The sequence below is a fragment of the Cetorhinus maximus genome, unplaced genomic scaffold (assembly GCF_964194155.1).
Source record: "Cetorhinus maximus unplaced genomic scaffold, sCetMax3.hap1.1 HAP1_SCAFFOLD_703, whole genome shotgun sequence".
Classification (NCBI taxonomy): Eukaryota; Metazoa; Chordata; class Chondrichthyes; order Lamniformes; family Cetorhinidae; genus Cetorhinus; species Cetorhinus maximus.
The window spans coordinates 61,281-77,796 of record NW_027596645.1 but is presented as its reverse complement, the minus strand read 5'-3'; the positions used below and the strand labels follow the sequence as shown (position 1 = coordinate 77,796).

The following is a 16,516-nucleotide window of genomic DNA, read 5'->3' as shown; positions in this document are numbered from 1 at the left end:
TATGATTCTATGTGTTACCTCTAGGCCTGACTATTCCAATGCATTCCTGGCTGGTCTCCCACATTCTACCCTCCGTAAACTTCAGGTCATCCAAAACTCTGCTGCCTGTGCCTTAATTATCATCAAGTCCTGTTCCTCTATCACCCCTGAGCTCGCTGCTGTACACTGGCTCTTGGCGAAGAAACAGCTTGGCTTTAAAGTGCTCCTCCTTGTTTTCAAATCCCTCCATGGCCTTGCCCTCTGTAATCTCCTCCAGCCTCACAACCCTTCGAGCTTTCTGAGCTTATCGAATCCTGGCATCTTCTGCACCCCTGATTTTAACCACTCCATCATCGGTGGATATTCCTTCAATTGGCTCGACTCTAAATCCTGGAACTCCCTCCCGAAATCTCTCTGCCTCTCTACCTTACCTTCCCCCTTAAGGCATTGCGTGGAACCTGCCACATTGACCAAGCTTTTGATCATCTGACCTGATATGTGCTTATGTTGCTCAGTGACATGTCTTGCTGTATATGCTCCTGTGAAACATCTTGCTTTGTTTGATGACATTAAAGGCACTATGTAAAAATAATTTTCAAATGCACCCCTTAAGGCACTTGAGAACATGTTCTTCTTGTAACTAATTTATTGGCCAGCGCACCATTCCATCGAAGCTTTCCTTCTCTCTGCCCCCCCCCCCCACCCCCCACCCTCCGCCCCCCCACCCCACCAACCCTCCGTTCACATCAGCTCCAATGTTTAAGAACAATCTTACCAGCAAATTCCAGAATATGGGATAGAAGTCCATAAGAACATTGGATCAGAGTTGGGCCATTTAGCAGTTCAAGCCACATACCAAAAACGTTATCGAACTCCATGTGGAAATGTTCACTTGGCCTCTGGCCTCAACAGCTTTTGGAAGACGAGTTCCAGATCTCCACTAACTCATGTGTGAAGGAGTGTTTCCTCTCATCATCCCTGAAGGGCCTAGCTCTAACTTTAAGGTTTTGTCCATTTGATCTGGACTGTTCCATCCTAGGAAATGTCTAAACACACTATCAGATACTCTAAAAAAAAATCTCAGTAATGTCTTATTTTGCTATGAATCTATGCAGCCCATTCTCATTATTTCTTCCTTTTTGCCAAAGCACAAACCCCACTCCCCTCCTCCCTAAACATATCTGGATAAATCTGGCGCCTGGTTGATTTATGCAGCCCTTTGACTTGCATGTCCTGAATTTAGCCTGTGGGTTACAAACAGCAGTTTCATTTTATCTATTTACTTATTCTATTGGAACTTTGTAAATCAAAGGTGCAGTTAAACAGAAAGTGTTGCATCCAATTATAAGTTGTTCGCCCAGTGCCATTGTGTCAAAAGTTAACCAACAAGATGAACATGCTGAGTTGTTACTGAATCATTAACCTTTCTCCATTTCCATGATTGCCTCCTAGCACTTTATGAACAGGAAGCAGATGCCTACAAGCCCGAATGGCAAGAAGGTTATTACAAATGACAACATCTCCTCCAGCTCACACACTTCACCTTTTTATTTTGTTTTGGTTCACAGCACCATCCTCTTCAACCCTTCTTTTTTCTCTCTTTATGTCTCTCTTCAAGCTAAGCATGTGTGCTGACATAGATATGCCTCAGCCACTAACCCTGCAAATCAATTCCAAAGCCTCATGACTCCCTTTGTCGTGGTTTCTCCTGCTCCCCATTCTAGATCTACAATAATTTTGATCCATAGTCCTCATTGTTGACTCCTCAACCACTGGAAACAGTCTATTTCTAAATGCTCTGTCCCACCCATTCAGCGTTTTTTTTTTTATTATTGGCTATGAGTTAGTGGCAGAAACAGAAACCAGGTTCCAAGAAGGTGCTTAATGAAAACTTAACATTCCTGACTGCTGGGTGTGTTGTGGTATCTTTGACAAATGGACCACAGGAGGGTCACAGGTACAGGTCACGATCGTTTATTCGAGCAATTGCAAGGGGAGAACTATCTCAAGGCAGCTTGAGATAGCACTCTGCTGAATTACAAGTGTTCAGCATATTTATGCTTCACTGATCAGGTACATCTCTGGCATCAGGTACATCCCACTTTTCACCCAGGCAGAGACCTTCTCTCCTATCTAAGTTGGGACCATCTGCCCTTCCCCTATCTGTTGAAGAGCACACTTCATCTTAGTTGTTTTCTAACCTCAGTCTCCAGCCTGACTCCCAGGTCACCTCATCTACCTTATTTTTAATTCCTTCATGTCCAGTCTAGCTCCCAAGACCTTGCTGGTGATTGCAAGCCCTAAGGATGTACAAAGTTCATCTGGTTTAACTGTTGATTTACTGGTTTGCACTGGCCTGCCTGTAGATTCTAATTTAAGTAATTCATTCCCTTATAATGAATTCTCCCTTACCATAAATTCTCACTTACTTTCTTCCCCCTAACAGGGTGTATACTGCAGGTTCCTAAATAGTGGGAAGGAGTTAGCGAGCAAACTGGTAGGCTAATTACAGACAGATGCAAGAGCTGTAATGATAATGAGGTATGTCAATTATCCTGATGTATAGGTGGTAATTGGAAAGGTCAAATGTGGGGTGGGGGTAGAGAATTTATAAAATGCCTGGAAGAGAAATTTCTTGATCTGCATTTTCCAGCCCAGCGAGGAAGGAAGCAATCCTAAATTTAGTGCTGGCGAATGAAGTTCAGCTGGTGAAGTATGATTTAGTGGTGGTAGGGGGAAGGGTATTGGAATTTGGGAAATAGTGATCATAATATCAACAGGTTTATGAAACAGAAAAAGGAACAATGAAGTATCAAAACACGTGACTGGGTGAGGCTCATATCAGTGAGTTAGAAAGAGATCTAGCCCATGTGTATCAGAATAAAACATTGGTGGGCAAATCAGTAACTGAACAATGGGAGACCTTGAAATAGGAGATCATTCAGTTACAGAAGAGAACCATTACCATCTGTAAAAGTACTGCCATATTCCAGAAGGCTTCCCTTTGTCATGTACTTTCCACTGGGGTTCTGTCTCAGCCTAGTTCCTCCCCGCTGCCCATCCTCATCTTTAATTGCTCAACTGGAGTCCATGGTTCCCTTGATGCATTTCTGTCCATGTTTTAATTCTCTCCATTACAGCGCCCCCATGATTCTCAACATTCCTTTAAATTTGATTTTTATGGGAGTCTCCGGAAGGTTTCAGATTAGCTTGCACCACTGCATGGATTAACCAAAGATCACCAACAAAACACTGTCAATCAGTTGTTCCCGACCTGACCTGAAATGACACGTGGACCATCCGAATAACCTGTGACTGAGAGGATGTCCATCATTTTGCAGAGCAGGTAGATGGTGCGGAAAGGTGGGATGGTCCTGTTAGTGAACTCTGACACGACAGATTGTCAGCGGTGCTGAATTTTCCCTGTTGTCCTTCAGTCCAGGAAAGAAGAAGGGAAGGAGTGTCTCCGTGAAAGTGTGGCTGAAAGTGTGGAGATGGGACATGTTGTCCGCATTGTAAAATGACAACTGTCCACCCTCATAGTCCAGGTACATCCCGATCTTCCGGGGATTCACATTCGTGGCGATGTGAGTCCGTGAGGGGGAGGTACCAGCAACATAGTTACTTTTGGAGTCCAGCCACAACGTCCAATATCCGGCTTCAGGTCTCGGGTGGAATCTCCCTTTCCGATCGACAGATTTTCGGGCGACTCCTAAACCCCACCATGTCTTGTTCGCCACCTCCACTTCCCAGTAGTGTCTCCCTGACGTGAATCCCTCCGACCCCAGGACGCAGGCACAAGGATCAAACCTCTCCGGGGTGTCAGGGAGCTCCAGCCGTTTGTCCCCGAGTCTCACACTGGTCCGGTCCTCAGACACCACGAGCCAGGGATTCGCTGTGTTGGGATCCAGAGTCACAAAGGCTGGAACGGGGTTCAGGGTGGGGTGGGGGGGGTGGAATTAAAATAACACAGTCAGTGGTTTGGTTTGTTCCTGTGATTTATTTTTTTTAAAAAGCATTTTTCCTTTTTAAAGTGGCCATTCGGGGTATTGGGGGAGGTGGAAGGTGATGTTGGGGAAGCTTTTTTATTAAAGGGACCCAGGTTTTGTTTTTAGAATCTGCTCTGACCCCTGCTGGACATGGCGAGCAATGTCAGGAACTCTGCAGTGTCCGGCTGGCCTCAGGCCGCAGTGACCCCACTGACCTTTAGGAATCGGGTGCCCGATGCTGCGGTTTGGCTTGGAAACGGAAAAAGAGGAAAAGTACAGTGACGGAAGAAAAAGAGAGAAGGGAAGGAAGGCAAGGGTAAAAGAAGCTAAAAGGAGTGGAACTGATGTAGACGGGGAGAGAGAACGAAGGGGAGCTGGAGAATTAACTGTATCAAAAGAAAACTCAACAGTAAAAGAGAATGAAGCGATTCGGCAAAGGAAGGGAAGGAAGGAGCAGCTCACCAAGGTTCCTTCGACAGCACCTTTCAAACTCACGACCTCTACCACCTGGAAGGACAAGGGCAGCAGACGCATGGGGACACCACCCCAGAGCAAGTTCCCCTCCAAGCCACACACCACCCTGACTTGGAAATATATCCGTCGTTCCTTCACTGTCGCTGGGTCAAAACCCTGGAAGTCCCTCCCTAACAGCACTGTGGGTGTACCTACACCACATGGTCTGCAGCGGTTCAAGAAGGCGGCTCACCCACCACCTTCCCAAGGGCAATTAGGGATGGGCAAGAAATGCTGGCCTTGCCAGCGACACCCACATCCCCTGAAATAACAAGTAATAATAATAATGTCCAACAAATTGACCAGGATTACAACAGACACTAACAACCGGGTAACACCCCCTTCCCCACCACCCCCCCGCCCCAGAGTCAGAGTCACAACATGAAACAAGCAACCTGGGCACAGTAAACCGGCCACGATTATATCCATAAATCCAATAATAAATCTCAATAAGTTCCAACATTCAGTCAGCCAAAACAATACAGGTCTACATGGAAGGGCAGGTGAAAGCGTCATTTCTACAGGAGACCCTCCGCACTGCCCTCAGAACGCACCGAGTGCTTGGGAGAAATGCTGGCCTCGGCCAAGGGCAGTGGAAAGTCACACTAATCTGCAGCGCTTCAAGAAGGCGGCTCGTCACCACCTTCTCAGGGGCAATTAGGGATGGGCAACAAAGGCGGACCTAGCCAGCGATCCTGTAGGTGAATTTTTAAAAATTACCCTGGGAATACACATTCCTGGAGGAGGAGGCTGCTCCATCTTAATGAATTTTGGAAAATAGGGAGTCGGGGAATCCAACGTGCTGCGCCTCAGATGAGGAGCTCTGGCATCAGCGCCCATCACGCTTGCCACACGTAGAGAAGCCATGCGCTGAGACTCCAAATAACACAAGCTCCCAGTTGAAATATGACACGAGAGTAACCAGCTGCAGCAATGCCAGGTCAAAGTTCCGGCCTGGTCCTGGAGAATGTTTATATTTTTCTTCTGTTTATCCTTTCACCGAAACGTGGGTGTCACTGCCAAGGCGAGCATTTGCTGCCTGTCCCTGATTGCCCCTTCAACTGAGGTGGCTTGCCACAGCATTTCAATGTCAACCACATTGCTGCAGGCCAGGCCACATGGGGGCCGGGCCGGGCAAGGATGGCAGATTTCCTTCTCTGAAGGGCATTAGTGAATCCGATCGTTTTCACAGCAATGGTAGTGGATGGTAGTTGTCACGGTCGCTTTCACTGAGACTAGCTTCGTATTCCAGATTTATTCTTAATTAACTGTAGTGGGGTTTGAACCCATGTCCCTTGAGCATTAGACATTATCATTAGCCACCATCTCCCTGCCCCACCACCGCCCCCGCCCCCGCCCCCGCCCCAGCACCAATAGAGTGAGTTGGGCCCAGTGAAGGAGTTTACCTTCTACTTGAACCTCGGCAAGACATACTCCCGGATAGAATGCTCCTTCCCAAAGAAACATCGCTCATCCCGCCTAATCTGTCGGAATATGAGAAAAGCAGGAATTGTGCCCATTATCCGCAACCTAGACGTTGGAACTTCAACTCTTCCCTCTTACGTGACAAGGAGCTCCCGCCTACCTCACCTCCACGTGCCTTAAAGTGGGAAATGCCTGACAGGTCTATTTCATGTGGTCACTCTCCCCTCAATTCAGACGGTGAACTCCAAGCTTGGAAAAAAATGCATAAGACTTACAAGACCTGATGGACCGGATGCTACTAATGTCATCACAGTCATTCAGCGTATAGGTGACACCATGCGGTATTCCAGTATACTCCGTAAAGGCAGAGCTTTTATCCTCTGACTGAACTTTGTATACGATATCTTGGAGACGATGAACAGTGAGATTACCTCCACATGGTCACCATACAGACCCTTTAACACTGACTATGAAATAATGTCCGAGGCCCAGCCCTTCAGAGCCGGACACCAGGCATGATTGAATCTGGGGACTTGGAACCTGTTTAGGGTCTTCTCATCTGCCTTTGTCCATCAGGAAAAGGAAGATAAGAGTTTTACCTAGGCTAATGGCGTCTATCATTTCTCTCCAGGCTGTGTACTGTAAAGGGCCGTTGAACTTCTCGATCGAAAGCTTGCCCTCGGCTATTGGGCGTTCACAGTAGTCCCGACTGCTCCTGTAAATGTTAAACAGCTGAAGTTATTAAACATTCTGCTGATTCATTGTACTGTACTAAATTGTGCAGAGTTTAAAAAAAAGCAGTATATCCTACCTCCTCCTCTGACACGTCTCCACCTAAAATAAAACATAAATCTGAGTTGATGAAAACCACATCTGATCCATAGTCTATATGTGTGTGCGTGAGATAGAGTGTGAGAGAGCGTGTGTGTCTGTCTGTGAGGGAGAGTGTGTATGTGAGAGAGAGTGTGTGAAAGTGTGTGTGAAAGAGAATGTATGTGTGAGAGAGAGTGTGTGCGTGTGTCTGTGAGGGAGAGAGTATGTGTGTGTGAGAGAGAATGTATTTGAGAGCGAGTGTGTGTGAAAGAGTGTGTGTGAGAGAGTGTGTGTGTTAGAGAGAGAAAGAGAGTGTGTGTGTGAGAGAGAGTGTGTGTGTGAGAGAGAGAGGGTGTGTGTGTGAGAGTGTGTGTATGTGAAAGAGAGATTGTGTGAGAGAGAGATTGTGTGTGTGCGAGAGAGAGGGTTTGTGTGTGTGAGAGAGAGATTGTGTGTGTGACAGAGAGAGGATATGTCTGTGTGTGTATGACAGAGATAGAATATATATGTGTGATGGAGAGGGGATGTATGTGTGTGTGAGACAGAGGATATGTGTGTGTGTAAGTGACAGAGAGGGAATATGTGTGTGTGTCTGTGTGTGACAGAAAAGGGATATGTGTGTGACAGAGAATATATGTGTGTGTGACAAAAAGGGGATATGTGTGTGTGTGACAAAAAGGGGATATGTGTGTGTGTGACAGAAGGGATATGTGTGTATGTATGACAAAGAGGATATGTGTGTGTGTGTGTGTAACAGAGAGAGGATATGTGTGTGTGTATATATATAAATAATTGGTTCAATCACAATAGCAGACCCTATTGACAAAGCAATCGGTTACACCCGGGTTTCAATACTCTTTTCTGCAAATACTCCATTTATTTCAATGTTTAGCGGCTATTTTGCAACTGAGCCGTAATCTCATCCTCACCTTCAGAAATCTCATCCCGTTTTGTTGTTCCATTCGTTTCTGCATCTTTGAAAGCTCTTCCTCAATAGAATTTAAATTGCCTTGAATTTTTCGGAGGTTTTTCTCCATCGTATCTAGAATCCCCTCCTCTTCCCTCCTGAGATCTCGGAGTAAACGCTGCTCTTTCTCAGTGAGAACCTGGTGCATTTCCCTGAACTCGGATGTGATGTGGGTTTGCAGACTGCTCGACTGTTTCTGCCAAGTGAAATGTGAAAAATAATCCTTTACCGCGATAAAGGGAACAAAACTAACCAAGATCCCAGAAAACCAGCGCAGGGAGAACTTACCCTAACTTCGGAAATCTTCCGTGTCTGTTTCAGTTCCATTTCCAGAAACACCGATTTCTTCTCTGTGAGAGATTGTAAAGATGATTTCAGCTGATCCTGGGATAGGGATAGAAATTCACAGGATGAAAGGGTCAGACAGTGAATGTGTGATAAAATAATATGGTGATAAAATCTGTTCCATGTTACCTTGTAGATTTCAACAGCTTCTTTAATCGGCATGAAATTGTGAGATTTGTGTTCCCGCGAATCTCTACAAATCAAACAGATCAGTTTCTTGTCAGTTTCACAGAACAGTTTCAATTCTTCCTGATGTTCCTCACAGTGAAGTTTTTTTTCATTCCCTCCCAGATTCAGCTTTAATTTTCGAGCCTTCTCCGCCAATCTCGCTAAGACCCGGTTGACCGTGAGTTTTCTGTCCGGAAACTCCTCTCTACATTCCGGGCAGGGATTCCTCTCCTCCTGTGCCCAACACCGTGTGATACAGGAGCGGCAGAAGTTGTGTCCACACTCCAGTGAAACCGGATCGTCGAAGAAATCAAGGCAAACGGGACAATTTACCTCCTCGGTCCAGCTCTCAGGCTGCTGTCCGGAGTCCATGTTCACACTCAGCACTTCCTGATTCGAACCCGCTTTCAGTTTCAATGTTTGCTGCTGCCAAACTAATCGTGTTTACGGGATTAGGAAGCGAGAGGCCCAGACTAATGTTTTGGGGACACAGGCTCAAATCCCAGCAGGGCAGCTGGTGAAATTTAAATTCAATTTTTAAAAAAATCTTGAGTTGAAAGATCCTCTCAGTAATGGTGACCATGACACTATTGTTGTAAAAACGCACCTGGTTCACTAATGTCCATTAGGGAAGGAAATCTGCCGTCTTTACCCTGCTCTGGCCTACATGTGACTCCAGACCCACAGCAAAGTGGTTGACTCTTACCTGGCCTCGCAAGCCATTCACTTCAAGAGCATTTCGGGATGGGCAATGAATGCTCGCTTTGCCTCTTATGACCATATTGAAATGTCTGTAATATTCATTAATTGTATTGAAGCACCTCGTGATCCATGTGTAAAAGTTGAATCTGATTGCACTTTTTCTGATGGCCATTTTGAAATGTTTTGTAATGTTCTTCCAGATAATTTATGAATAAAATAAATTTTTCCAAAAAAATGAATGCTGGCTTTGCCGGCAATACCCAAATCCCATGAAGGAAGAATAATGAAACAAAACATCCTTATTCTCAATTATCAGACTAGCTGAAGATGCGCGAGTGCAGACACACCACTTAGGGCACCTGTACAGGACTTTAACAATCAAATCCCTGAAGCCCCCTCTTTTGATCCATTCTGATGTTGATAAGTGCAGCGGCCATTATCCCTATGGGCAGAACCACAGAATCTTAAAGGTCAGGCTGAAACCACTTGTCCTGCTGTGCCTGTGCCGGTACAATGTCATAACGCAGCGCAACCTTTAGCCTCATAGCCCTCATTAGTCCTCCACCTTTACATGTTTAATTGCATTTTGGCAATTTCTAAAACAATCTGATTCCACCACCACTTCAGAAATTGTGTTTCCAGATGGCAGCATCCCTCCCATGTGAAGAAATGTTGCCTCGTTTCTCCTTTAGCTCTTTGACCAGTTGTTATAATCTATGGTGCCTGCTCGCCAGACAAAAGCTTTTCACCACTTGCTCTTTCAGGAGCCTTCATCATCCCCAATATCTCCATTAGGTCTCCTCTTAGGTATCTGTGAAGTGAGGGCAACAGCCTGATCTTACCCACTCTCTCCACCCAACAAAGCCCCGAATCTCCAGTATCATCTTGGTCTGCTCCTGATGTCGTTTTTGGGTAAGTGCTCCCTAAATGTGAATCTGAGCAGCCTCAGTTATCCGTGCATATTTACCAAAAAAAAAACAGAAGCAAATTCTGATTTTAAAACATGTTTATAGCAGAAAGAAGTCAAAGTGGTTGAGGTAAATCAATTGGGCTGGTCTTAAATTTTAAATCATTTGATTCTGAATTAATTTCACAAAAATATCCATCAATTTGTTTCTGCTTATGTGCCCCATCGCTGCACTTACCCCACATTTGGTTTCTGATTGGAATCCCAGTCATACAAAGAGAAGACAAGAATGCTCTCCTTGGTAGCCCTATGTTATAGTGTAGGCTGTGTGTGTTTTTTTATTCTTTCTCAGGATGTGAGGACTGCTGGTTAGGCCAGCATTTATTGCCCATCCCTAATTACCCTTGAGCCACCTTCTTGAACTGCTGCAGTCCATGTGATGTAGGTACATCCACAGTGCTATTAGGAAGGCAGTTCCAGGATTTTGACCCAGCAACAGAGAAGGAACAGCAATATAGTTCCAAGTCAAGATGATGAGTGATTTGCAGGTGGTGGTACTCACATACATCTGCTGCCCTTATCCTTCTAAGTGGTAGAGGCCATGGTTTTAGAAGGTGCTGGCGAAGGAGCCTTGGCGAGTTGCTGCAGTGCATCTTCTAGATGGTACTCACTGCTGCCACTGTGCGTTGTGGTGGAGGGATTGAATGTTTAAGGTGGTGGATGGAGTGCCAATCAAGCGGGCTGCTTTGTCCTGGATGGTGTCGAGCTTCTTGAGTCTTGTTGGAGCTGCACTCACCGAGGCAAGTGGGGAGTATTCCATCACACTCCTGACTGTGCCCTGTAGGTGGTGGACATGCTTTAGGGAGTCAGGAGGTGAGTTACAGACTGCAGACTTCCCAGCCTCTGACCTGCTCTTGTAGTCACAGTATTTATATGGCTGGTCCAGTTCAGTTTCCAATCAATGTCAAACTTTAAGTTGATTTATCTAAACATCAACATTTTCTTTTAGTGATGAAACAAAACAGCTTTTTAGAAAAAATAGTGAGGGGAAGTTTTAGGGAAACATTGACAACATACAGCCGCTTAATCACAGTGTCTGGCCCTGATTTTGGAACTGATTCTTCGGGACTGACAGGTTAGGAGGGAGAAGCAAACAGTTCATCCAATCTTGGTAACATATCACACAAAATGAGGCCTTTCGACCCATGATGTGATTTTGGAGGGGATTCCCATGCTAGAGATGGGCAAAGAATACCACGCTTCCTGAAAGAATTCCACCCTTGCTGGCAATGTGCGCATCCCGGGAATGAATAGAAGTGTCAGTAATCCAGCTAAATTTACAATCATTTTCTCAGCTTGCAGTCAAACTTCCTTCAGTTGAGTGCTGGGTGATCCTTACCTCCCATCTGGAACACGGCGTTAACTTATGGGCACAGCCCCTCAGGAAGGATATACCACATGTGGAAGGGATGCAGAAGGGATTGGCCCGAATGATACTAGAACAGTAAGGCTAAATAATGAGGGCAGGCCACAGGAATTCACTTTGCATTCCCTTGAATATAGAAGATTAAGTGATGATCTAAATGAGGTGCTTAAGACAATTAAGGAGTTTGATAGGGGAGATGAAGAGAAATTATTTCCTCTGGTCTGGTCCAGAAACTTAAAATTAAAGCTAATCCCTTCCATCGTGGTGTCAGGAAACAATTCTTGAGCATTGCTGAAGAAAGAGACATGCTGTCAAAACTTTTTGTCTTGCACTCATCAGGACAGATATGCAAGAATAGCGATTGTAAAGGGAACAGTAAGTTAAATTGCTTGAGAAGAACAGTTTCACTTTACAATGCATTTTAGAGCCAAATTTCAGAGATTTAAAGACAATCTTCCATAAATTCACCCGCTTAAAATAAACCCAACTCAATTTGCTGGATTTATACATAGTGTTATTCAGAAGGAATGCTTCAGCACCTTGGTTTCAAATGTGTAACCATCATTATAGGAGAATGATTATATCGATCGTATCCCATTATATATATGCATTATATGTGTGCATGTAAATTATAAAATGTACAGAAACTATAAAATTTACACATAGGCAGACACAGAGCCCACATTTACACTTCTCTAGTCAAGCAAATATTGGGAAGATTGAAGCCATTGTTTTGGTCCTGCTCTAAACTCTTCCCTGGCCACTGCCTCAATCCCTCTAGGTGGCAATTGCCTGAGAATAAAGCAAACTGTTTGCAACCTGGATGCCACATTTCACCCCAAGGTGAACTTCCTGCTATACTCTGTGCCATCACTAAGACTGTCTTTTTCCACCTCAGTAACATTGTTGGACTTCAGCTCTGTCTCATCTCATCTCCCACCATAACTCACATTCATGCATGTTGCGGAGAGCCAACATGGACATAATGGGCCGAATGGCCTCCTTCTGTGCTGTAACCGTTCTATGGTTCTATGTGTTACCTCTAGGCCTGACTATTCCAATGCACTCCTGGCTGGTCTCCCACATTCTACCCTCCGTAAACTTCAGGTCATCCAAAACTCTGCTGCCTGTGCCTTAATTATCATCAAATCCTGTTCCTCTCTCACCCCTGAGCTCGCTGCTGTACATTGGCTCCTGGTGAAGAAACAGCTTGGCTTTAAAGTGCTCATCCTTGTTTTCAAATCCCTCCATGGCCTTGCCCTCTGAAATCTCCCCCAGCCTCACAACCCTTCGAGCTTTCTGAGCTTATCGAATCCTGGCATCTTCTGCACCCCTGATTTTAACCATTCCACCATCGGTGGATATTCCTTCAATTGGCTCGACTCTAAATCCTGGAACTCCCTCCCGAAATCTCTCCGCCTCTCTACCTTACCTTTCCCCTTAAGACGTTGCATGGAACCTGCCACATTGACCAAGCTTTTGGTCATCTGACCTGATATGTCCTTATGTTGCTCAGTGACATGTCTTGCTGTACATGCTCCTGTGAAACATCTTGCTTTGTTTGATGACATTAAAGGCACTATGTAAAAATCATTTTCAAATGCACCCCTTAAGGCACTTGAGAACATGTTCTACTTGTAACTAATGTATTGGCTAGCGGACCATTCCATCGAAGCTTTCCTTCTCTCCGCCCCCCCACCCCCCCCACCCCCCGACCAACCCTCCGTTCACATCAGCTCCAATGTTTAAGAACAATCTTACCAGCAAATTCCAGAATATGGGATAGAAGTGCATAAGAACATTGGATCAGAGTTGGGCCATTTAGCAGTTCAAGCCACATACCAAAAACGTTATCGAACTCCATGTGGAAATGTTCGATTGGCCTCTGGCCTCAACAGCTTTTGGAGGACGAGTTCCAGATCTCCACTAACTCATGTGTGAAGGAGTGTTTCCTGTCATCATCCCTGAAGGGCCTAGCTCTCACTTTAAGGTTTTGTCCATTTGATCTGGACTCTTCCATCCGAGGAAATGTCTAAACACACTATCAGATACTCTAAAAAAATCTCAATAATGTCACCCCTTATTTTGCTATGAATCTATGCAGCCCATTCTCATTATTTCTTCCTTTTTGCCAAAGCACAAACCCCACTCCCCTCCTCCCTAAACATATCTGGATAAATCTGGCGCCTGATTGATTTATGCAGTCCTTTGACTTGCATGTCCTGAATTTAGCCTGTGGGTTACAAACAGCAGTTTCATTCTATCTATTTACTTATTCTATTGGAACTTTGTAAATCAAAGGTGCAGTTAAACAGAAAGTGTTGCACATAATTATCAGCTGTTCGCCCAGTGCCATTGTGTCAAAAGTTAACCAACAAGATGAACGTGCTGAGTTATTAGTGAATCATTATCCTTTCTCCATTTCCATGATTGCGTCCTAGCACTTTATGAACAGGAAGCAGATGCCTACAAGCCCGAATGGCAAGAACGTTATTACAAATGACAGCATCTCCTCCAGCTCACACACTTCACCTCTTTATTTTGTTTTGGCTCACAGCACATTTCCAATTGTAGAGATCTGAGTGAGTGTACAGAAAAGACATAGAAGGCACAACATGAATGCCTGCCATTAGACATAAACAGTCTATGTCAGCATTTGCCCATCAGCAAGGATATAATCCATATCGCATTTAATCTGGTCCTGTTCCTCTTCAACCCTTCTTTTTTCTCTCTTCATGTCTCTCTTCAAGCTAAGCATGTGTGCTGACATAGATATGCCTCAGCCGCTAACCCTGCAAATCAATTCCAAAGCCTCATGACTCCCTTTGTCGTGGTTTCTCATGCTCCCCATTCTAGATCTACAATAATTTTGATCCATAGTCCTCATTGTTGACTCCTCAACCACTGGAAACAGTTTATTTCTAAATACTCTGTCCCACCCATTCAGCATTTGTTTTATTATTGGGCTATGATTTAGTGGCAGAAACAGAAACCAGGTTCCAAAAAGGTGCTTAATGAAAACTTAACATTCCTGACTGCTGGGTGTGTTGTGGCATCTTTGACAAATGGACCACAGGAGGGTCAAAGGTACAGGTCACGATCATTTATTCGAGCAATTGCAATGGGAGAACCATCTCAAGGCAGCTTGAGATAGCACTCTGCTGAATTACAAGTGTTCAGCATATTTATGCTTCACTGATCAGGTACATCTCTGGCATCAGGTACATCCCACTTTTCACCCAGGCAGAGACTTTCCCTCCTATCTAAGTTGGCACCGTCTGCCCTTCCCCTATCTGTTGAAGAGCACACTTCATCTTAGTTGCTTTCCAACCGAAGTCTCCAGCCTGACTCCCAGGTCACCTATTCTACTTTAGTTTTAATTCATGTCCAGTCTAGCTCCCAGGACCTTGCTGGTGATTGCAAGCCCTGAAGGTGTACAAAGTTCATCTGGTTTAACTGTTGATTTACTGGTTTGTGTTGGCCTGCCTGTAGATTCTAATTTAAGTAATTCATTCCCTTATAATGGATTCTCCCTTACCATAAATTCTCACTTACTTTCTTCCCCCTAACAGGGTGTATACTGCAGGTTCCTAAATAGTGGGAAGGAGTTAGCGAGCAAACTGGTAGGCTAATTACAGACAGATACAAGAGCTGTAATGATAATGAGGTATGTCAATTATCCTGATATATAGTTGGTAATTGGAAAGGTCAAATGTGGGGTGGGGTTAGAGAATTTATAAAATGCCTGGAAGAGAAATTTCTTGATCTGCATTTTCCAGCCCAACGAGGAAGGAAGCAATCCTAAATCTAGTGCTGGCGAATGAAGTTCAGCTGGTGATGTATGATTTAGTGGTGTTGGGGGAAGGGTATTGGAATTTGGGAAATAGTGTTCATAATATAAACAGCTTTATGAAACAGAAAAAGGAACAATGAAGTATCAAAACACATGACTGGCTGAGGCTCATATCAGTGAGTTAGAAAGAGATCTAGCCCATGTGTATCAAAATAAAACATTGGTGGGCAAAACAGTAACTGAACAATGGGAGACTTTGAAATAGGAGATCATTCAGTTACAGAAGAGAACCATTATCATCCATAAGAGGACTGCCATACTCCAGAAGGCTTCCCTTTGTCATGTACTTTCCACTGGGGTTCTGTCTCAGCCTAGTTCCTCCCCGCTGCCAATCCTCATCTTTAATTGCTCAACTGGAGTCCATGGTTCCCTTGATGCATTTCTGTCCATGTTTTAATTCTCTCCATTACAGCGCCCCCATGATTCTCAACATTCCTTTAAATTTGATTTTTATGGGAGTCTCTGGAAGGTTTCCGATTAGCTTGCACCACTGCATGGATTAACCAAAGATCACCAACAAAACACTGTCAATCGGTTGTTCCCGACCTGACCTGAAATGACACGTGGACCATCTGAATAACCTGTGACTGTATATAATATAAACATTGCTTGGTCTCTGCTAAAAATGCAAATTCACTCTACCTCTCTTACATCTCAAAACTAGTACACAATAAAGCACCCAGACTAGCTGGCTTTAATACAATTAAGACACACCCACAGACTAAACCTCTATTTTAAAAGAAAAATATTTTCCAATAACATTACATGCATTAATAGCTTCATGACATTCCCCTGCCTGTTGAAAAATGAACCAGAATAATTCTAAAAAAACGGCTTCATTTTAATAACCCATCTCACACTATCTCCTGAACTTATTACACAATTACATTGCATTAACATAACAATATAGAAATACAAGTCCTTGGAATCAACAGAAATCACTCCAGTTTAGTGTCTAGGTTTTTTGTTTAAAAAATGACCTATTTTCCTGTAAGCTTCAAACTCTTGATAACACATCTGCGAACAGATTTTCTCTTCCAGCAGCATGTATAATACGTAAATTAAATGGTTGTAATAATCGACTCCATCTGAAAAGCCTTGCACTTTTGTCTCAAAGTTTTCCAAAAACTTCAAAAGATGGTAGAGGCAGGTTGCCTCACATCCTTTAAAAAGCACCTGGATGAGCACTTGGCACATCATAACATTCAAGGCTATGGGCCAAGTGCTGGTAAATGGGATTAGGTAGGTAGGTCACGTGTCGGTGCAGACTCGATGGGCCGAAGGACCTCTTCTGCGCTGTGTGATTCTGTGATTATGGTCTGTATAAACAATTGTTTCTGGTGAATTGTTTGCAACATAAATTTCAAAATGCTGCAATGCTAACACCAAACTCAGCATCTCTTTTTCGATCATTGAACATTTCCTCTGT

The 16,516-nt window shown here is 44.2% G+C and overlaps 1 protein-coding gene across 1 annotated transcript; it reads right to left on the bottom strand.

The window, feature by feature from the left end:
* Positions 1-1,558: 1,558 nt before the first annotated feature.
* LOC144674566 (zinc-binding protein A33-like) lies at positions 1,559-8,612 on the bottom strand. The gene is made up of 6 exons (XM_078535855.1): positions 8,161-8,612; positions 7,975-8,070; positions 7,649-7,882; positions 6,718-6,740; positions 6,513-6,621; positions 1,559-3,914 (listed from the first exon to the last, which is right to left on the bottom strand). The coding sequence occupies exons 1-6, from the start codon at positions 8,569-8,571 to the stop codon at positions 3,357-3,359; spliced, it is 1,431 nt and encodes a 476-aa protein (XP_078391981.1). The 5' UTR covers positions 8,572-8,612; the 3' UTR covers positions 1,559-3,356.
* Between the last annotated feature and the right edge of the window lie 7,904 nt (positions 8,613-16,516).

What these genes read in the sequence shown, in the direction of transcription:
- LOC144674566 (XM_078535855.1), bottom strand. Translation starts at nt 8,571, where the DNA reads ATGGACTCCGGACAGCAGCCTGAGAGCTGGACCGAGGAGGTAAATTGT. An exon ending in ACGGGATGAGATTTCTGAAG is followed by an intron (nt 6,741 to 7,648) that starts GTGAGGATGAGA and finishes GTTTTATTTTAG; the next exon opens with GTGGAGACGTGTCAGAGGAG. An exon ending in GAGAAATGATAGACGCCATT is followed by an intron (nt 3,915 to 6,512) that starts AGCCTAGGTAAA and finishes CACCCCACCCTG; the next exon opens with AACCCCGTTCCAGCCTTTGT.